General features: G+C 46.0%; 1 protein-coding gene across 1 annotated transcript in view; it reads right to left on the bottom strand.

Moving 5' to 3' along the window:
* Nucleotides 1-7,698: 7,698 nt before the first annotated feature.
* Nucleotides 7,699-22,118, bottom strand: part of CHRNA1 (cholinergic receptor nicotinic alpha 1 subunit) — an 18,644-nt gene continuing 4,224 nt past the window's right edge. The window contains exons 2-9 of the mRNA XM_006151116.1: nucleotides 19,320-19,465; nucleotides 19,170-19,214; nucleotides 17,677-17,786; nucleotides 14,451-14,646; nucleotides 13,793-14,030; nucleotides 9,945-10,168; nucleotides 8,327-8,566; nucleotides 7,699-7,830 (exon numbers count right to left, since the gene is read on the bottom strand). Coding sequence (XP_006151178.1) covers nucleotides 7,699-7,830; nucleotides 8,327-8,566; nucleotides 9,945-10,168; nucleotides 13,793-14,030; nucleotides 14,451-14,646; nucleotides 17,677-17,786; nucleotides 19,170-19,214; nucleotides 19,320-19,465 — 1,331 coding nt within the window. The remainder of the gene's footprint in view (nucleotides 7,831-8,326; nucleotides 8,567-9,944; nucleotides 10,169-13,792; nucleotides 14,031-14,450; nucleotides 14,647-17,676; nucleotides 17,787-19,169; nucleotides 19,215-19,319; nucleotides 19,466-22,118) is intronic.

The raw sequence follows: 22,118 nt of genomic DNA, 5'->3' as shown, positions 1-22,118 counted from the left end.
CATGTGAAGTTCTCTGTTGAAAATTATGTACATGGCAATTTCCTTGATTCACTGTCACGTGTGGTATGCAGTAGGGCTTTCTTGCAAAAGCCATATTGTGCGCCATAGAGCTGTACAGTGATTGGATATAAATAAATCATAAAACAGAAAAGAAACTTTTTTGCAATAAAATATACATAACATAAAATTGACCATTGCAATTGGTTTAAGCACACAAATCAATGGCATTAAGTATCTTCACACTGTTGCAAAACCATCACCACCATCCACCTCCAGAACTTTCCCATCATCACTACCTGAAACTCTGTACTTACCACTAAGCAATGACTTACCCCTCCCTCGAAATCCCAGTAACCTGGATCTACTATAACTCTGTTGATTCCGGGTACCTCATATAAGTAGAATCAGACAGAACTTATCAATCCTTTTTTTTTTTTTTTTTTTTTGCCATAGAGCACCTGCACTTGCAGGAGATAGAGAGACAGAGACAGAGACAGGGAGAGGGAAAGTGAGAAATCACCCCCTTCACCAGGGGGAATGGCCACACCTCAATCCCTTCTCTTCCATTGTCTTCTCAGGATTTGGGCACGCATGCACATGTGCCTGGTGTGATTTTTCTGGGATTCAGACCACAGCCGGCCATGGGGGAGTCCAGGGCCTTAACCACCATGCCGAATGCTGGCGGCGGACTTATCCTCTTGCATCTGGCTTATTTCACTCAGTTCCTAATGTGTATCCATGTTATAGCACGTGTCAGACCTGCATTCCATTTTAAGGTTGAGTAATATTCCATTGCGTGCATGTACCACATTTCATTTATCCATCAACAGAGACTTTGGCTCATACCTTTTGGGTACTGTGAATAACACTGCAATTGAATGTGGGTATCTAAGTATCTACTTAAGTCCTTTTTTCAACCTCTTTGGGCATATACCTACGGATGGAATTGCTGGGTCAAATAACCGATGGTCCTATGTTTAGTTTCTTGCGGAGCTGGCAAACTGTTTTCCACAGCATCTGCACCATTTCACATTCAGCTTCCATGCACAGGCGTTCCGACTTGTCCACAGCCTTATCCCCAGCAACTGCAGAAATACGCGGAAATGGTCCTGAACTTCAAGTCAAAAGAAATCAAGTTTCATTTTGGGCTTTATCTTTTTACTGTCTTCCCTTCCAAGCTCTGTTTTATTCTTTTTCTTAAGTGAGTGAGAGTGAGACAGAGAGATGGCATTCTGAACAGGGTCTCAATGCCATGGTCTACCTCCAGCCTCAGCCAGCCCCAGGTCCTGGGCATGGAGTGTCTGTCATACTCAGGGATGTTACTGGGTATAAACCCGAAGCCTTCCCACATGGGTCAGTCTCACAGAGCCTTACATTTTACCACTTTGCCGTCATCTTGATACCCCAGCTTGTTTTTGTTTTTGTTTTACTTTTTAGAGGGCCAGTACATTCACTAGACAGAGAGAGCTTGCAAGAGGGAGCAGGAGAAAGTGCCCTTCAGTGGTGCCCTGGCCAGAGGTCTCCTGGTGCTCCAGGCCCTGCAGGTTGCTGATCAGAGTTGAAGGCATGGTCTTCTTAGTCTCTGGCGGGGCCTCCTCCCACACTTTCTGTGCGTTTCTGGCTCCTGTGGGTTCTGGTGGTCTCAGGCTTTGGGAGAAGAGAGGCTGGAGGTTATTGGCTTGCTTCTCCCCCAGGCATTTGAAACATCCTCTCAAAATGCCGGCAGGTCACCGAGTAAGGAGCAAGCCATGAATTGGCTTCATTGCTTTTTAATTTGTTCCCGGTTGGAGTAGGGGGAGGACGATGGATGGAGGGTGCAGAGATGAAGCCCTAAGTCTATTTTGGGAAATTGCTGGACGCCATGCGCTCTCCACACTGGTTGGGCTTCTTGAAAAAATATCTGCCTACAGCCACTCTCTCCCATGTTCCTGGCTAGTGGTTGTAGTGGGCTTAACAGTGGCTCCAGAAGCCTACGTCCAAGTCCTAACTCTGAGTATGTGAATGTCATATTGTTTGGATGTAAGGTCTTTGCAGATGTCTTTTTTTTTTTTTTTTAGAGAGAGAGAGATGTTTTGCTATAGGGTGTGTGCACTCACTAGAGACAGAGAAACAGAAAGAGAGCAAGAATCACCTTCCTAGGGGGATGATCATGCAGCAATCCTGTTTCCTCCATTCTCCTCTTGGGATTTTGGGCATGCACACACATGCACTCAGCGTGAATTTTAAGTCGCTGGGCCTGGGCCTGGGACTTGAACTGTGGTTGACTATGTAGTCCAGCGACGTAACCATTATGCCACCTGCTGGCCCCAGGTCTTTGCAGATGTCATTAAGCTAAGGATATCGTAATGAAATCATCCTGGATTTAGGATGGGCCCTAAATCCATTGACAACGGTCCTTACAAGAGATAGAAAAGGAGAAGACACAGAGACACAGAGAAGAAGGCCACGTGAAGATGGAGGCAGAGACTGGAATCACACGGCCACAAGCCACGGAATGACACGGGCTGGAGAAAGGCACGGAATGGTTTCTCCTTCAGACCTTTCAGGAGGAACCAACCTTGTCAACATCTGGCCTTGTCTCAGTCAGCTTGGGCTGCTGTAACAAAATATCATGATCTAGTTGGTTTCTCACAGTTCTGGAGGCTAGAAGTCTGAGAGCAGAGTGCCAGCATGGCTGGGTTCTGGTGAGGGCTCTCTTCCTGGCGTGCAGATGGCTGCCTTCTCATTGTATCTCTGTATGATAGGGGCAGAGAGAGACAACATAAACTACCTACTGTCCCACCTCATACGAATTAATCCCATAATGAGGGCCCTACCCTCATCATTTCATCTAAATCCAATTTTTGCCCAAAGCTACATTCCCACCACATTGGGGATTAGGGATTCGACATATGACTAGGGGCCAGTGGGAGGGAGGGAAGGACATATTCAGTCCACAGCAGATGTCCAGAACTGTGAGAGTACACATTGCTGTTGGTGTAAGACACACAGTGTGTGGTACTTTGTTATAATAATCCCTGGAAACTAACACCGCTGGCCTTCCTGATCCACAGTTTCCTCACCTGTAGACTCAACCTATCATGGCTCAAAATGTCATGGCATTGGTGACGGGTTAGGTGAGGCCCTCAATGGTTGCAACAGTACTGAACACGCACAGAGCTTTCTCTTGTCATTGTTTCCTCAACAATACAGTCTAACAGCTATTTATATAGCATTTACAGTGTGTGAGGCATCCTGAGTAATCTAGAGGTGATTTAATGTATACGGGAGGACCTGTATGGGTGATGGCAAATACAATGCCTTTCTCTCTCTTTCTTGTTTATTTTTTTTTATTTTTTTTAGATTTAATGTATACGGGAGGACCTGTATGGGGATGTGCAAATACAATGCCTTTCTCTCTCTTTCTTGTTTTTATTTTATTTTATTTTAGTTTTAGTTTTACTATACGGAGTGTGTGCTTGCTAGAGACAGACAGAGAAGGAAAGTGAGAAAGCGACCCCCTCTTCAGGGTGGGATGGCCACACTGCAATCTCTTCTTCTTCATTCTCTGCTTAGAATTTTGGGCACACATGCACATACAGCCGTGTGTTTTTCAAGCCAGCAGATCTGGGGCTCGAATAGTGCAGTTGGCTCTGTGGGATACCGTCACTATAACCTCCATACCATCTACTGGCCCTGAGGCCATTGAATGTGGGATTTAAACATCCTCAGACTTGGATGTCATGAAGTTCTGGAACCAGTCCCCTGCGAATACTCAGGGAGGACTGTACAGTGTTCTTCCCCATTTCCCTGGAGACTTCCTCCTCACTGAGACCACTGATCCAAAAGGAGACCTAGGAATCTGAGCTCTTAATAATCCCTGCTTCCATGTTCTGTTAGTAAACTCACCTCATCACAACTCAGCAGTGTTTCTCAAGAAGTCACCTCACCGTTCGACAAGCTCATCAGTAAAGCCACGTAGGGTAGGCCAGCCAGCGCTGGGCCCTCAAAAACACTCTAGACCAAGGGACGGATCCCTTCTGTTTCATCTGTGGCCTTCTGGAAACCAGGCCTTCACCAAGGGAAGAGAGCTGAAAATCTTTGACTTTGTGACAAATTGATGGAATAGCTGTTAAGGCCTGGTGGAGTATACTTTGTGACATTGCTGCATCCAGTCAGGGCCAACCCTGCTGGTTTCTAGGATCGGGGGCCACTTTGGTTTGTGTCCCCCCACCCCCGGCCCCCAAAATTCATGTGTTGACTTGGCTTAAAACTATTAGGAGGAAATGTAATAGCTTTATGGTGCTGAAAGGTGGGGCCTTTGGGAGTGAGTCAGTGATTACGGTGGGACTCCTATGATTGACTCCTGGTGAGTTTACACGAAAGGAGAATGGAAGCAGAACAGAGAGACACGGGGACACAGGCACAAGTTCCTGTTCCCTTATGGTGTGACACCCTGCATGGCCTCAGGACCTCACCAACAGGAAATCCCTTACCAGATGTTGCTCCTGGACCTTGGACCACCAAACTGGGAGCCAAATTAACCTCTGCTCTCTTAAATTCCCCAGACTAAGGTGGTTTTTGTTATTAGCAACGAAATAAACTAGGACAGAGAAGGAGACATATAGGAGGCCGTCACTTCCCAGGCGTGAATGGGTGGTTTGATATAAAGAGCTACAGGAGCGCAGGAGTTAGCAGCCTGACTTGTCAGGAGCTCTGTGACCTGCCGGAGGTCACTATTCTAGTCTTAGTTCTATATCCACGAGTGAGGGAAATGGAGAAGGGCTTGGTCCGTCTCTTCTCTGAATCAACAGTCAGTCCTGGAAGACTGGACGGATTGGGTAAGCAGAGTCAAATGCTGAGGCCTTTCGTTTGTTTCCTTCCTTCCTAAAATCAGTGGTAAAATACATAGAACACAAAATTCACCACTCGAACCATTTTAAAGAGTACAGCTCGGTGGCATAAAGGACATTACGGTGTTTGCGGCCTGCTCCACCCTCCCTCCCTGGAGCCTTTTCATCTTCCCAGAGTGAGACTCTGCACCCCGAACCGCTGACGCCCACGCTGCTCTCTCCAGCTCTGGCAAACCCATGCTATTTCTGTCTATGCCTTCGCCTCTTCCGTGTACTAATGTACGTGGACTCATACAGCACATGTCCCTCGCATCTGGCTTCTCTCCCTGACCACAATGTTTTCGAGGTTCACCCCTGCTATAGTACGGATCAGAATCCCGTTACTTTTGTGGTGAATAATATTCTATTACGTGGATATATTGCATACTGTTATCCAGTCATCCACTTGAGGACGCTTGGCTTGTTTCTAGGTTTTGACTATGGTGAAAAATGCTGCCGTGAACATGGGCATGTCTATTCAAGTCCCTGCTTTCAGTTCTTTGGGGTAGAGACCCAGGAGTGGACTGGTTGGATCATATGGTAATTCTGTGTTTAAATTTTCAAAGAATTGCCAAATTGCTTTCTCTTTAAAATAGGGAAATTTTCACTCAAAGAAAGGCCCTCAGCTCTGCTACAGGTGTGTGATGGGGAGTCCCACAGAGACGTGGATTGAAACCACCTGGGCTCACTCTAGCCCCCTTGCTGTGTAGCTCACCGCCCTCCCCAGAGTTGATGAGAGCCATATGTGCTCTGGTGGTCTGCAGGCCACAGCTAAGCTCTGAGCTACACATCTTCCAGCTCTGGAAGGATCTACTGCACCGTCGGGAAGTCATCAGGTATTTTTAAGTTAAACGAAAAACAAAAAACAAACAGAAAAATATGTCATGATTTCCCGCAACAACCTAGTATATTGTGGCTTGAACTTTGAAAAAAAATTATTTTCTGTATTATTATTATTTTAACTTGCTCATGAGTGAGAGAGAGACAGACAGAGAGAAAGAAAGTGAGAAAACAAGCCACCAGGTCCAGGACTTGAACCACCATTGACCGTGTGGGAGTCCAGTGCCCTAATCACCATACCACCTGCTGGCCCCTTGTGTTTTGAATTTTACTCTGGAGAAAAGTCATCATCTCCTCTCCCACTTCTTCAAAACTTTAGAAATGGTGATGATACACGAAACATCTCTGGTTTCATTCATAGGATTCGAATTCCAAGCATGACTGGGACTGAATAAAAGGCAAGAAGCTTAACTGGAAGGCAGAAAGATGGTAGACACTAAGATGGAAGCCCTCAGAAACACTGAGCAGAGCTACAGAATGGCCTAGAAGGAGACGGGGGTGGCCAGGAGAGCAAGCGAGCAGATGAACTCACCCAGCTCAGAGGTGTTTTAGAATCTCAAGGTCTAGGTTCAAGTCTCAGTTCTTCCACTTGCAAAGACCTGAATCTCCCTGAAATTCAGTTTTCTCATTTGTAAAATGAGGAGATGATGAAAGTTAGGTTGATTAAATAAAACCATATAGGCAAGACAATTCCAGCAGAGCTTGTCTCTCACACTCATTATGTATTAGGACCTTTTTTTTTTTTTTTTCCAAAACCTGACAATTAAACCCAGGTGTTGTATTAGACTAGAAAACCTTCCCTCATCTCCCAGTTTGAGAAATCTCCCTTAAAACATGGGTTTTTCTGCAGTTTGCATTTTGGTGTCCATTCTGGAACTTACCTTATTTTATTTTGTTTAAATTTTTTTTGAGAGGTTTTTGCTACAGGGCGTGTGTGCTCGCCAGACAGACAGAGAGAGACAGAGAGACAGAAAGCGAGAAATCACCCCCCAGGGGGGATGACCACGCCACAATCCCTTCTCCATTCTCCTCTTGGGATCTTGGGCACGCACGCACAGAAGCCCAGCGTGAGTTTAAGCCACCGGGTCTGGGACGCAAACTGCGGTGGACTACATGGGAGTCCAGCGACATAGCCATTACGCTAACTGCTGGTCCCTTGTTTAAATTTTTTTTTAAAGTGTTTTTTTTTCCTCCCTATGGATAGTTTTTTATTATATACATTTTTCATTAACTTTCTTTTTTTTTTTTACCTTATTTTCTTTCTACTGTTGTTTTCAATTTTTTTCCCCTTTGTGAGAGGGCACATGCACTTGCCAGAGAGAGAACTACAGACAGAGGGGCAGGAGAAACACCCCATGGGGGAAGGGCTGTGTCCCAATCCCTTCTCCTCCATCTCTTCCTCCTTTTGGGATTTTGGGCATACACACACACACACACACACACACACATGTGCCTAATGTGCTTCTCAAGCCCCTGGGTCCAGGATTCAAACCACACAGTTGGCCATGTGGGAGCTGGCTTTTCTAACCACCGTACCACAAAGCCAGTGCTGCTGTTCCCTCTTTCCCAAAATCAAATGCTTTGTCTTTTGGGGACTGAAAGATGGGGCTTCTGTCCCTACCTAGTAGGTACGGAAGTGACTCTCATGCAAAGGGTACACTGTGCTTATAAAAACAACACAACAGAAAACCCTGATTCTGGGCAAAACTCTTCCAGAAGCCATTTGAAAATGAAGACCTCGTTTAGCAATCCAGCTTCATTTATTGAAAAGTTTTCACTCTCCAGGGAGACACAGGATTGATGGGAACAGAGATGTGAAAATGCTTCCAGGTCATAACCTTCTGTAGATACAGATCGTTTTCCTAACAGTAAGTGCAGAAAAGATTTGCTTTATAAGACAGAGTATCAGCATAGACAAAGCTCCCTCTCCTGCCTTGCTCTGCTCTGGCCAATCCTGGGGCAGGGCGAGGCTCAGCTCAGCTTCTGCTCATCCTTGCTGATTCAGTTCAATGAGCCGACCTGCAAACACGGCGAGGGTCCCGATGATACAGACCAGCATGAAGATGAAGAGCAGGATGTGGTCCATCACCATTGCGACGTACTTCCACTCCTCGGACGCCTGGGACAGAGGAAAGTGCCAGACAGAATTTACCTAAGGTGGTTACTGGACTCGACATTTATGCTATACCCTTCCATGTGTAGATCTCAAAGCACTCAACATCCCTTGGCATTATTGTCTTTACTTTTTAAACTTTATATATTTTTTTCAATTTGCTAGAGGGCTTGTGTGCTCTACCAGAGAGAGCGAGAGAGCGAGAGAGAGAGGAGAGAGAGAAAGCAAGCTGCCAGGTCTGGGACTCAAACCATGGTCAGCCATGTGGGAGTTTAGCGCCTTAACCACCATGCCACCTGCTGGCCCCATGATCTTCATTTTTTGAGTAGATAATTCACAGTGTGATGACGTAACAAGGTGGCCTAGAAGTGGTCACCAAGGCATACCTGAAGTCAGTAGCTACATCCTGAAAGCCAACCACCTGTCAAGCCAACGCATTCTCCTGCAGTTACACATTTGCTCATTTAAACCCGGTGTGGGCTTCAAGCCACAGAGCTCTTACATTATTGGACTCCTGGTCTGATTTCATGGTCTCTGCGATGTATTTGACACCCTCAATGGCACTTTTCACCTCAGGGTGTTTGATCAGGGGAGAGTGGAAGCCCACGGGTGGAGGACCTGGTTTCCCAGAGATATCAGAAATATCGATGTCTTCTGTAAAAATCTTTCTCTCTTGTTTTTCTCTGGATGGTCTTTTCATTGTGGAGAAGAACATGATATTTGGAATAGTGTCGATAAAAACCTAACATAAAAAAAGAAATCTATGTATGAGAATTACTGTCAGCAGGCAAGCATCAAACTCTATGTTTAAATTTGCAATAATATCTTGAGAAAGTCATTCAGCTCCTTGGGGATTTAACTTCCTTGTCCTTAAAACCAAAGAAATAGACTAGATTTTCTCAAAATTCCTTCATAAATACCCTGAGGCATGTCGGGTTACTGTGGTGAACAGCCATGATTTTGCAATGTGAAAAATCCGCCACTGGAGGGAGCCTTTGTGCAGCCATCCACCTCGCAAGACCCTAAATGGCGCTTAAGCTTTCAGAACTCCCTCCCTAGAGCCACCGGAAATGTCCTGGCAATGTGTTCTCACGATCACGTGATTAAAGAAAGGGCTTCTCTGCCCCAAATAGATAAGCTTCCGGCCCCACGAAACAGTAGACTGTGTTCTTCTTCCTGAGGAAACTGCAGCATAGGTACTGCCACAAGGCACCATCTCACAGGCGTAGGAGAGAGAGGGGCTGCTACTCTCCTCCAGAAACAGTACATTGCAAGCAGTAGTCTGTCATTCCTGGCAAATCTTTTGCATTCTGCACAGAAGATCCTAGATTTTAGTGTCTCTGTTAAGGTTTATTTTTTTAAAAAAAGGAATTTTTTGAAATATTAACATATTTAATAATATAAATATTTGACACCAAGTTTTGTTTTTTTTTTTTTGAGAGGTTTTTGCTATAGGGCGCATGAGCTCGCTAGAAAGACAGAGACAGAGACAGAAAGCGAGAAATCACCCCCCAGGGGGGATGGCCATACCGCAATCCCTTCTCCTCCATTCTCCTCTTGGGATCTTGGGCACGCACACACATGTTCCCGGTGTGAGTTTAAGCCACCGGGTCCGGGAATTGAACCACGGTCGATTACATGGGAGTTCAGGACATAGCCTTTACGCTAACTGCTGGTCCCTATGACACCAAGTTCCTCACTAAAACTTTATGGCCCTTTCTCCTCAATCTACCCCTCCATCCTTCACTCTTATTCTATTCTTAACTGATTATTTTACCAGTAAAAAAAAAAAATAAGTAAACCTATTTATAAATTGAAGACATACCAACAGAAAGCCCAAACATTTACAGTATTTAATGAATAAAGAGAGTGGTTTCTTAATCTCTAATCAAAGTGATTCCGTAAGCTTGTATTTAGAGTGAACTCTGTTCATCTATTCCCCTTTTTTCTCTAGGAAGGCTGCGTGAGTTATTTATCCCTATAAAAAGGCAAAAGGAAGTTCCTTCCAAAAATTCTCTACAGCCCAGAAAGGATTTTCAGTTCCTAAATAACCACAAGTATTGGCTGGAACTCCACTGGCTCCTAAGTGATGTCTGCGGGGGCCTTCCTTGTCTGCTCACCTTCCGCACCCACTCAGGCATGATGTGGGTGCTGGGGGAGCGGTGGTGCGTGTTGATGACGATGACGGTGATGATGATGGACGCGATGACAAACACCATGGTGAACAACATGTATTTCCCAATCAAGGGCACAGCGCTCGAGGTGGACGGGATCAGCTCCACAATGACCAGGAGGAACACGGTCAAGGACAGTAAGACAGAGATGCTCAGAGTCATCTTCTCCCCTAGGAAGACAGAGAGAAGAGACACAAGCCACGTGTGATGGGCTGAAAAGTGCATCTCCGCCTCCAATTTATATGTTGAAATTCTAAACTCCAGAACCTCAGAGAGTGCATGCAAGGACCAGCAGATGATGTAATGCTTACTGGGCTCCCACATAGTCGACCACAGTTCAAGTTCTGGACCCGGCGGCTTAAACTCACGCCAGACACCGGTGCATGCGTGCCCAAAATCCTGAGAGGAGAATGGAGGGGAAGGAATTGCGGTCTGGCTATCCCCCTTTTGGGGGGAGGGGTTGTCTCTCTGTCTCTTTCTGTCTGTCTCTCCAGTGTGTGCACACGCCCTACAGTAAAAATCTCTCAAAAAAAATAAATAAATAAAAGGAAAGAAAAAGAGAGTTGGCATTTGGAGACAGGACCTTTAAAGAGTGAAATGGTATCACCTGGGGCTGATCCAATCCGACAGTGACCATATAACAAGGGGGTTTAGGACACAGATATGCACAAGAGAAGATGATGAGAGGACGGGGAGAAGGCTGCCCTCTGCAAGCCACACAGAAAGGCCTCAGAAGAAACCAACCCTGCCCACGTCGTGATCTGAGACACGTAGCCCCCAGAACTGTGAGAAAACACACTTCTGCGTAAGCCACTCATCTGTGGTACTTGGCCATGACGGCCCTCGCAAACTAATTCAGCGCCGAGGCCCAGCGGTGAGAGGAATGTGACTGGCCTGTTCTCAAGCATTACTCTGGGAAAGTTTCTCAGCAGAACTTCCTCTGTGACCTCAACACCTTAACGCTCCTGATGAGGGCAACCAGCAGGCATTTCCATTAGAGGCTGCCAAGCAGGAAACCACTACTTCATCTCATGCCCCAGAATTCCGTTTCTTGGTGGGATCCAGGGAGCCAAGAGAGGTTCTGGGTTGGCAGCCGGAGGTGGCGGCGGCAGTGTTTTCTGTCGCAGCAGAGAATGTATTGAAGTTCATAAACTCAGCGACAGCCTGGCCTGCTTGTTACCCCATGGATGGATGGGCAGTTCAGCCATATACGTATCAAGGGCCTTCAACAAGTTCATCAGAAATGTATATTATGAAGTAAATTATGCATGGATTTCAAATATTTTGAGCACCAAAATAAACTTATACTTAAATTCCACTTTTCCACAAACTTTTTGAATACCTCTGGTATATTTCTGTCATTGTGGGAGTAAAACCAAAATTGAGAAAAGGCCAGAATGTACAAGGCCAAGGAGTTTGACTTAGCATCCAGAGTGGTTTTCTGATACTGTGATTTCACACCACTCGCTTTCTCATTTGCACATAAGTTTATCTTCTTGCTTTTTTCTTGTTTTGGTTTGTTTTGTTTTTTTTCACGTTAAGGAAGGAGGGATTGATCCCCTGGCTTCCACCTCTTTTCTTCAGGCCCTATCATCTTAGAAGGCTTGACTGCTCATATGGGTATTTTTGTGGGGATGACCCCCTTCAACGCAGAAGAGACCTTTTAGAAGGGACTTCCCGTGGGCTGGTCTTCCAGTTGGGGTTGGGGAAGCCTTGGTGCTGCCCTGCTTTCCAATGTGGAGCTTTTCCCATACCAGATGCTTTCAGATGCTGGAATAAAAGTATGTCTAGGAAACAGAGGATATAGAGCGGGTGCAAACAAGAAATTGGCAATTCTACTTCATGGGTAGGAATACCTTCGAAAGTAAAGAAGAAGATGAAATTAGAAATACAAAGAATCTACCAAGTTACATAAGATTTTGGGATTAAAAATGAAAATAATGGGGGTTGGATGGGAGCACGACAGTAAAACATGATGCCCTGCAAGGCTAAAGTATGTGGAAAGATTCCCGGTTCACGTCTGAAGACCTCCCTGAGCACACCAGGCGTGTGCATGCTCGGGATCCTGGTCTAGCGGAGGCTGGGGGAGGATTGTGGTGGCAAGACCCTGTTGGGATGGGGGTGCTGTTTCTTCGCGACTCTCTCTCTCTAAATCATGGAAGAAATGAATACAATGTGTTTAAAAGCAAGGGAAATAATGATAATGGCAATAGGCGGCACCTAAGCATCGTCTGGTCACTGCCCTGACTGCCTTCAAGCATGCACTCTTCACTATTCACAGACATTCATTGGTTTCCATGTTGCTTTGACAGTGTTTTTCTCTGTTCACTTTAGGAAGCTTCATTAGAGAGAAGAAAAAATTATTTGTGTTTGTGATTGCTTAAAAACAAGTACAATCGTGCATTCTAAAGGCAAAGCACACCCTCCCTTTCTCTTCTATATCTCTGCCATGGGACAGTTGCCCAAGTATTTTTCAAATGAGTAAATGAATAGTCTTTTTATTTGTCCTTGTTGGAAAGATAGATTGAAACCTTTGTGAGATTTAAAAATAATTTTGATAAAATTGCTACCTGTCATAAGTTTAAGGACTGTCTGTACCATCTTTTGTTTTTCCTACTTGTCTGCCATAAATTGTTTTGGGCAGGCATGTGGGTGCCCTTTTCCCCTTTTCAGTAGATTGCTGGTGTTTGATGAAATTATGTCACTGATGTGATTTCTAGGTAGGAGGTAAGTAAGTTGTCCAGGTTGATGTGTGAGCATAAATTGCCACTTGGGAAGTAGGGTCTCATGTGTATAGATACTGCCATCTGGAAAACAGATTTGTAAAAGCTATTTTTATTTTTTTTTCTTAGCTTTTTTGCCATAGGACATGTGTGCTCACTGAAGAGAGACAAAGAGAGAGAGAAATGATGAGAGGGAAGTGAGAAATCACCTTCCAGGGAGGATGGTCACACTGCAATCCCCTCTCCATTCTCCCCCTGGGATTTTGGGCACACATGCGTACACAACCAGTATGAATTTTAAGCCACCAGTCCTGGACTTGAACTGCAGTAGCCCACATGGGAGTCCAGTGCCTTAACCACCACACCACCTACTGGTCCCACGAAAGCTATTTTTAAGTGGCAAACAGTGGGTAAAGAAGCAAAATTGGGCTTGATCACTATACAGAAAGTGACTCCAGGTTGACCTCTAGCCTATTGGTTACGAGCACTGAATCCACATGGTCCACCATGGCTGAATCCTTGCCCCAGTGGCCTGAAAAGCACAGCAGGTGCTTGTGCATACATGTGTGCCCTGAATCCTGACGGGAGGGAGAGAAGAAGGAGAAAGGGTTGAGGCATGACCATGCTTTGTTGAGGGTTCTTTCTCTCTTTCTGTCTCTGTTTCTCTCTTGCAAGTGCATGCGGCTTCTGGCAATGAAAAAAAAGTGACTTCATAGAGGAAGTGCCATGAGGAGTGTTTGGGATCACATACCTTACCCAGCCCATTTCTGGGCACACAGTCAATACTCAGCAAACGGGTATGATGGTTAGCTCACTTTACCTAGACTGAGCTACAGATGTACAGTCTTAGGGCCTTCTTCAGCTCTGTCTGCCCTGGATGTCTGCCCTAGTGGTGAGCTCCACTCTGTGACTCTCACCATGCCTGTGGCCACTCGTGTAGGAAATGTGCCCTCTCAGCCATGAATGTGAGTCTGTCTGCTCTGTTAGCACATCACTATTTCTGGCTCTCCCCAAAATAGCAGCATGAGACCTGTCAGCAGCAGCAGCAGCCGTCATGGCAACTGCACCCACCTGAGTCTGTGGGCAGGTAGAACACCAGACTGGTTAAGAAGGAGAAAAGCAGGCAGGGAATGATGACATTGACGATGAAGTAGAGCGGCAGGCGCTGCATGACGAAGTGGTAGGTGATGTCCAGGTAGGGCGTGGTGGGGCAGCAGGAGTAGAACACCCAGTGCTTCCAGCCCCGGGCCTCCTTGATCACCCATTCTCCGCTCTCCATGAAGTTGCTCAGATCTGGCTGGTCACTTTCCTGAGAAAGGAAACGAGGTTTGATAATCCCAGCCAAGTTACCCTGGGGAGGGAGGAGCATGTGACAAGGCAGCAGACTCCAGTGCTGTGGGTCACATACACAGAGGGACCCTGGGCCATTACAGTTTTGGGGTCTTAGGTTTCTTTCCCATAACATAAGGGGGTTTGGACTACTGGGATTCTCCATTTTGGCTATATATTCAAGGGGGCTCTAAAACATATCGGTGTCCTAGTCCCACCCCAGATCATAATCCTGGGGACTGAGCCTGGGCATAGGGCATTCATTACACTCTAGTTAGTTCTTGTATGCAACACATCAAACATCTTCTCAATCAAGTACCCTCAAACTAGAGAGCCTCCTGTCATCCAGGGCAGAGTTGGAGACCTGAAACCAACCTCAACACACGAGGTCATCACCTACCGGGTTGATGGCCACCACAGAGCCGTCGTAAGTCCAGGTGCCCAACTTCATGCTGCAGTTCTGTTCATCAAAGGGAAAGTGGGTGACGATGATCTCGCAGTAGCTTTTAAAGATGGCTGGAGGTGTCCACGTGATGTGGCCAGTGTAGTCCAAGAGCACTTTGGTGAACTTGACGATGGCAAAGTCCCCATCTGCACTACGATAAAAGAGAAAAATGGCTCCACATGGCAGATGAGCCTTTCGTTCTGCTTGGAGATGCTTACAGGAGACAGCTGTTAATAATCAGGTGCTAATTATAGAAGCTTCCTTTTGAACAGTATTGCTTTTTATTTATGGTAATGTTTTCCAAATTCATCTGATAATAAGAATCATTGGAATGCATGTTAAAAATACAGATTCCTGAGCACCAGCTAAGTTCGCTCTCAACCAAAATACCTGGGGAAGGACTTGGGGATCTACAGGTGTAAGGAAAGAACGGGTAGCATGGGGCTGCCGCATCCCGGACTTTGTTTCATAGTCCTTGGTGGTACCTGTGATGTTAGTCTCCATCTAAGTACACACTTCCAATATATATGAATATATATATATAGCGATAGGGCATGCATACACTTGCCGGAGAGAGACAGAGACAGAGTGGGGGGATGAGAAATCGCTTCCCCGGGGGCATGGCTTACATAACAATCTCTTCTTCTCTACTCTCCTCTCAGGATTTTGGGCACACATATACATGTACCCAGTGTAATTTTGAAGCCTCCAGGTCTGGGACTGGAACCACAGAATCGGCTATATGAGATCCAACACCTTCCACTTCCACCTGCTGGTCTGGTCTGTTATCTTTTTAAAAACCATATGGGACTCGGTGAGGTGGGGCTACAACTCAAATGGCTCAGAGTCAGGCAGGTGAGGATGAAGTGAGGCGAGACTGTGTGAACAGAGTTCAGGAAGGCTCCGCCTCACAGTGTTGCTGTGGTGGCCATGCAGAGTGAAGGCCCAGGGTTGCCAGCTATTTGAAATCTTTTTCAAAGCTGGAAATCCAGATTTTTTTTATTGCCAGGGAGTGTGAGTAGGGCATAGGGGCAGGAGAGAAGGTACCCTAGTGGAGCTTGATCAGTCCACAATCCCCTTTCCTTCATTACTCCATTCTGTGAGGATCCTGAACATACACAAACATATGCCTGATACGTTTCTCAATGGGTTGGAGTTAAGATTTGAACCTCAGCTGGCTATGTGGTATCTGCCTGCCTCTACATAGCATTCAACCACTATGCTACAGGACCAGCCTTGGAAATCTAGATTTTTTTTTTTAAATAAAAAATTTCCGGACTGGGAACCAGCAGTTAGCGTAATGGCTATGTCCCTGGATTCCCACGTAGTCGACCGCGGTTCGCGTCCTGGACCCGGTGGCTTAAAACTCACGCCAGGCGTATGTGCATTCGTGCCCAAGATCCCGAGAGGAGAATGGAGGAGAAGGGATTGCGGTGTGGCCAATTTCTCGCTTTCTGTCTCTATGCCTCTCTCTGTCTGGCGAGCACACGTGCCCTATAGTGAAAAATCTCTCTAAAAAAAAAAATAATAATAATTTCCAGGCTAGTACCTGGCATGATGGTTAAGGCAGCTGGATTCAACATGGCTGACCATGTGCTTCAGGTCCTGCACCTGTGGCTTGAGAAACATGCCAGGTACATGTGCTTGTGTGCCCAAAATCCCAAGAGAAGAGTACATGAGAAAGGATTTTCGTGTGGCCATCCACTCTGGGGTGTTTGTGTGGGGGGGAGGAGGTGCTTTCTCACTCTCCCCACCCTTGTCTCTCTCCAGCAAGCACATACACCCTATACCAAATTTAACAAGAAAGGAGAAAAAGTTTCCAGATTTTTGATTGTTGGATTTTTCTAAAGAGGTAAGAAAAAAAATTAATATGATAGTCTCTGATTTTCCACTGTTGGCAAAAGTTATTCATTAAAAAAAAAACCCACAGCAGGTACTAAAAAATAGCATTAGGCCGCTTCTGCAGGCCCTGTTGAGTGGGTAGTTTATTCTTCACATGAACAGTCTGTGTTCCAGGGACTTGGCAGAGAGCGCAGCATCAGAATAGGTGCTGAACGGGTGGAATGGCGTTCGCCTCATGGGATCTCGGGGACATGATGGTGTATAGTGGTCCCTCATGTCATCAATCAAGAAATGTTTCTTCCCACTGATTTTTCTTTGGTACTGAAGTGGAACTTTTTACCCAGAAGACTGTGTGGCACTGAGCCTTTCCAAAAGAGCCTCAAAGACCAACATGTGAAAGGATGATCTAAGTCTCTCCCTATCAGCAGATACAACAATGTTTTGTCTCCATCAGAAAGGACTCGTGAACAGTCCGGAGGATTTTCATTGCTTGCCTCATATTCTTACTGAAAGAGAAATGCTTGACACAAGCCACTCTGTCCTGTCAGAATATTTACCCCATGAGATTACACAAATTATTGGATACTTGGGCTCAAGCCTGAATCCCAAGTGTAATTGGACAATAGATGGAAAAAAAAAAAAGAGGGTTGGGGGCACTTAAAGGGTGTTGTTTTCATCACGAGCCCCTGCCACCTTCATTGGTACGTCTCTAGAACACACAGCCTGCTCTTTCCTGGCACACGTGGTCTCGTGGCAGGCCATAAATCCTCCAGCCCGACATGGGATGCTTCTGCCTGAGAAGGATACTCTCTGAAATGAACATTCCCTGACAAATGAAGGGCGTATGATAATGTACATGTCGTTAAACCCGAGTGTCTTGAATCACATTATAATTTCACAACATGCAGTCTGTTGCAGCTTGTGGATGGGTAAGGCAGGAACCCTGGGCCATCAGCAGCACTGGATATCAAGATCGCATTCAGGACATGATGAGTAACAGCCCCAGGAGGTCCAGGCCTCATTGGTAGGAGGACATTTGATTCCAAGGAGCTCCTCAAAGTTTGGGGGCCTTGGGTGGTTGCTACCTACCCTTTAGGAGCTCTTAGGGATCCAATGTCCCCCTCCCATAGCCCTGATTCAATTTGGCTCTGATAACTGTTTCTATTCATAACACCAGACGCCATCTGGCACCCTAGCCTGTCAGCTTGGCTCTTGGATTTCAAGGGTTATTTAATGTTAACAGTACTGAGAAGCTCACCCAGTGCAGCAGCCCTTCCATGAGGAAGCTCAGCCCCACCGGCCCCCAGAACACCCTTCCCTGTCTATCCCTTTTGCTTACTTGTTGTAAAGAACAAGGTCTGGGCGCCAGATCTTTTCTGAAGGAACATGAATTTTTTTCACACCACCATAGTCATCTGGATTCCATTTGAGATTGTAATCCACCCATTGCTAGAAACAAAGACATTGCCGATTAAAAAGTCAAAAACATTTTTAAAAATTTAGGGTTATCGAGAGCCCTAATAGGCCAACTCCGTGGCCTAGTAGTTATGGGAGCTGGATCCCACATGCCGACTATGTGGTTCAAATCCCAAACCCAAAAGTTTGAAAAACATCCCAGGCATATGTATGTGCATGTCCAAAATCCCAACAGGCTGGAAAGATGGAGGAAAAGGGATTGTGGTGTGACCACGCCCCATGGAGTTGCTTTCTCCCTGTCTCTTTCTGATGAGTATACATGCCCTCTGGCAAGTGAAGAAAAAGAAAGTCCTAATGGATGTGGTAATTCAGACATTGCTACTAATTGTGCTTTGAGAGGTGATTGAGAATTCAGCGCTCACTTAGTTAACAATAACGGCAAACAGAGCACTGAGCATGTGCCAGGCACGGCACTAAGCACCCCTAATCCCTCACAACAGTTCCAGTTCCGTGAGGTCAGAGGCATTTACAGATGAAGAAGCAAAGGTAGGCCCAAGCCACGGTCCTAGGAGATGGCAGATCCACCACACCACATGCCCACCCCTAGGAAAGGGGTGTGAATATTTTCCTCAGGCAAGCAACATAGTCTTCATTAAGTATCCTATACTTCCTACATTGTAAAAGTGATATATCTAGCACAGAAAATTTGGATAACACAATGCAATGGGTTGAACCATGTTCTGAAATTCATATGTTGAAATCCTCACCCCCAGAACCTCAGAAGGTGAGTCTTTTAGGAGATCGGCTCTCCACAGAGATAATTCAGTTAAAATAAAACCATTAAGGTGGGCTCTTCTCCAATATGAGGGGACATCAAAAAGTTCTTGGGAAAATGGGATTAAAGCAATTTGCTTTGGTGCAAAAATGTTGAAATCTATGCATAGTTTTTCATAAGCATTTTATTAACTTTTTGAGGAACCCTCCTATGACCAGTGTCCTTATAATAAAGGAAATTTAAAGGTGTGTGTGTGTGTGTGTGTGTGTGTGCATGTGTGCACACACAGTGTCATGCCAATGTGATGGCAGCAGTGTACCAGCCTCAGAGAAAGGCCTGAGACAGATCCGTCCTTGCAGCCCTCAAAAGGAACCAACCCTGCCAACACCTTGATTGATGTCAGTCTCCAGGACAGTGAGATGCCACAAGCACCTCAGGGCATGGGACGTGTTTTCGCAGCCCCAGCAAACTAAGACATACAGAAAAAGCCCAAAGTAAGAAACAAAGCAAACAGGATCCATACCCCCACAGCCCAGATATCTACTTTCAACATTCCTGTATACCTGTTGCCTCAACTGATTTATTTGGGGCCAGGTTGAATTTCAGAGTAAAAATAACACGCATATGATTAGCTGAATTACCTGTTTCAGACGAACATTGGTTGTCACGATCTGATTTACTTCATCCTGAAAAATGATAAGGCCCACCTTTAGAGGGCAGAGGGGAGTCGAGGGGAGGATTCCCGGGGTGAAAGCCGTGGGTGCTTGGGTGGCCGCGCGCGGGTGTCTCACCACGTTGATGAGCTGTATCAGCTGCAGGCCCACGGTGACCTCCACGACCTGGCGGTGGTCTTCCACTGGCCGTACCACATTGCTGTAGTCTTCAAATAGCTTTGCCACCAGCCGGGTCTCATGTTCGGAGCCCACGACAAGGCCAGCTGAGACAGCAAATGAGCCCCACCTGTCAGCTTCTGCTCTCTGCCCTCTGTGCTCGCTCACAGGAGGGACTGAGGCATAGGCAGCTGGTGGGAGGCACACAGCGCCTTGCTGAAGGGCTCCTGAGTGTGGCTGGTGTGGCCTCAAGTTCCTCTCCAAGCACAGCAGCTGGTGTGGGCCCTTACCAGGCAACAGTGGGGCATGCCAGCTTACCACGGCACTTATACTTGGACAGGTGAGATCCCTAAATACAGCCCCTGGCTAAATCCAGTTTGCCAGGAGCACACACGCATTAGAAAGGCCCACAGAAAAGCCAGTCTCAGTATTTAGAGTCTGGTCATGGTGTAAAGAAGTCATGAACTGACTGACCTCAGACCTCATGACACCATAAACAGTCAAAAATGGATGCTGGTTCCCACCTCCTCCAACAGAACAGCTATAATGAATTGGAAAATACCAAGTGTCATTGAGGTCACAGAGAAACTGGAACCTCGTATGTTGCTGATGGGAAGGGAAAATGGCAGTTCCTCAAGAAGTTAAACATTGAATTACACATGACCCATCCACTCCATGCCTGGGCACAGGCCCAACAGAAGAGCAGCAGTACTACAGTAGCCAAAAAGGGAGAAGTATCTCAAGTGCCATCAATAGGTACATGGGTGAACCAACTGTGGCATATCTAAATCAGTGGGATATTATTCATCCATAAAAAGACATGAAATACTGGGCTAGCTGGTGGCATGGCGTTTAGAGTAGCTGGATCCCACATGGTCGACTGCACGATTCAAGTCCCAGACCTGGTGGCTTGAAAAATGTGCTGGGGATGTGGGCATGTATAGCCAAAATTGTGAGAGGGGAGTGGAGAAGAAAGGATTGCGGAGTGCCCATCCCTTCTGGGGGATGCATTCTCTCTCTCTTTTTCCAGCAAGTACACGCACCCTATAGCAAATGGAAAAAAAAAAAAAAAAAAGAAAGAAAGAAAAGAAATATTGGATTGTCATGAAAGTCATAACGCATTTTTGCACAGGAAAATACTCATGACTTTCCTGACAACTGAATGCTAATATTTGGTTCATATGGATAAACCTTGAAAACACAATGCTCAATGAAAAAGCTACACATAAAGGGGCACATATTATATATTCTATTTATATGAAATATCCAGAATAGGTAAACCCAGAGAGGCGGGAAGCAGCTTAGTGGTTGCTCGGAACTGGGAGGATGGGAGAATGGGGAATGATTTCTTAATGGCTGGGTTTCCTTTACAGATGATGGCAAAGTGTGGAAATAGATGAAGGTGATAGTCGTATACCATTGTGATGTACTTAATGCCGCTGCATTGTACACTTAAAAATGGTGAAAACAGTAAATGTTATATAATGTGTACTTTACGCCAATTAAAACATATCCCTGTGAGTGGGTACTTAGCCAATTAAGTTGTTAAAATACAAGGGGACTTCAAAAAGTTCATCAAACACTGAAATTAAAAATGAGTTTCTTGGGACCAGCAGTTAGCATAATGGCTATGTCTCTGGACTCCCACATAGTCAACCGCAGTTTGCGTCCCAGACCCGGTGGCTTAAAACTCACGCCGGGCACGTGTGTATGCGTGCCCAAGATCCTGAGAGGAGAATGGAGAATGGAGGAGAAGGGATTGCAGCGTGACCATCCCCCCTGGGGGGTGATTTCTCGCTTTCTATCTCTATGTCTCTCTCTCTCTGTCTGGCGAGCGCACGAACCCTATAGCAAAAAACTCTCAAAAAAAAAAAAAAAAGAGTTTCTTTGGGTGCAAAATATTTCAGCTCCATGAAGCTTTTTATAACACAGTTTCCATGAAGTATTTAAAGAACTCTTCTAGAACAAAATCCCTGTGCCTCATTGACCTCAGTTCGGGCTCCTATTTGGAACATGAGTGATTCCAAGGACTCTTTATTACATTTTCCTTCAGGATGGAAAGCAGCAACCAGAGCCCAGGCCCTTTTGGCCAATATATTGGGTCATCAGAGAAGTCGTGATGCACTTTTGCATAGAAAAACATAGAAAATACGTCATGACGTTTCTGACGACCCAATGTTACGTGACCCTCATGGCTTCAGGTGAGGCAGGCAGCCATTCTCACCTGAGACTCAGAGGGGATGGATGACTCATCCAAGGAGGCAAGGCTGGTCAGAGCAAAGCTCAGATCAGAGCTCTGGCATTCTCTGTGCTCCTGTCGTAACTCCTAATGTTACAGGTGTATTGTGGCTGCACTAGAAACCTCACAACTGCGTGCACCATAATTCCTAGGAGGAAATGTGTTCCAAATTCCAGCCAGTGCCTCATGAAGGATCTTTGTAAGTCACACCTTAGTGGACTGGGAACAGTGTGGGGCTGGGAGAGGAAGAAAGCATGTGATCCATTGTGCTGATTCATGTAACCTGATTCCCCCCTTCCCACAGGTCATAGCTGAGGCCACCATCGCTCCTTCTCGCGCCAAGAAACCTTTAAAAACCTGATTGAGGGGGTCGGCAGATGGCGTGGTGGTTAAGAGCACTAGAATCCCACAAACATAGAAAATACGTCATGACGTTTCTGACTACCCAATGTTACGTGACCCTCATGACTTCAGGTGAGGCCCGCCACCATTCTACCCTGAGACTCCGAGGGGATAGATGA

The sequence above is a fragment of the Tupaia chinensis genome, unplaced genomic scaffold, assembly GCF_000334495.1.
Source record: "Tupaia chinensis unplaced genomic scaffold, TupChi_1.0 Scaffold000314_1, whole genome shotgun sequence".
Classification (NCBI taxonomy): Eukaryota; Metazoa; Chordata; class Mammalia; order Scandentia; family Tupaiidae; genus Tupaia; species Tupaia belangeri.
Note: the sequence above shows the minus strand (reverse complement) of the source record. Positions and strands in the feature narration are given on the sequence as shown.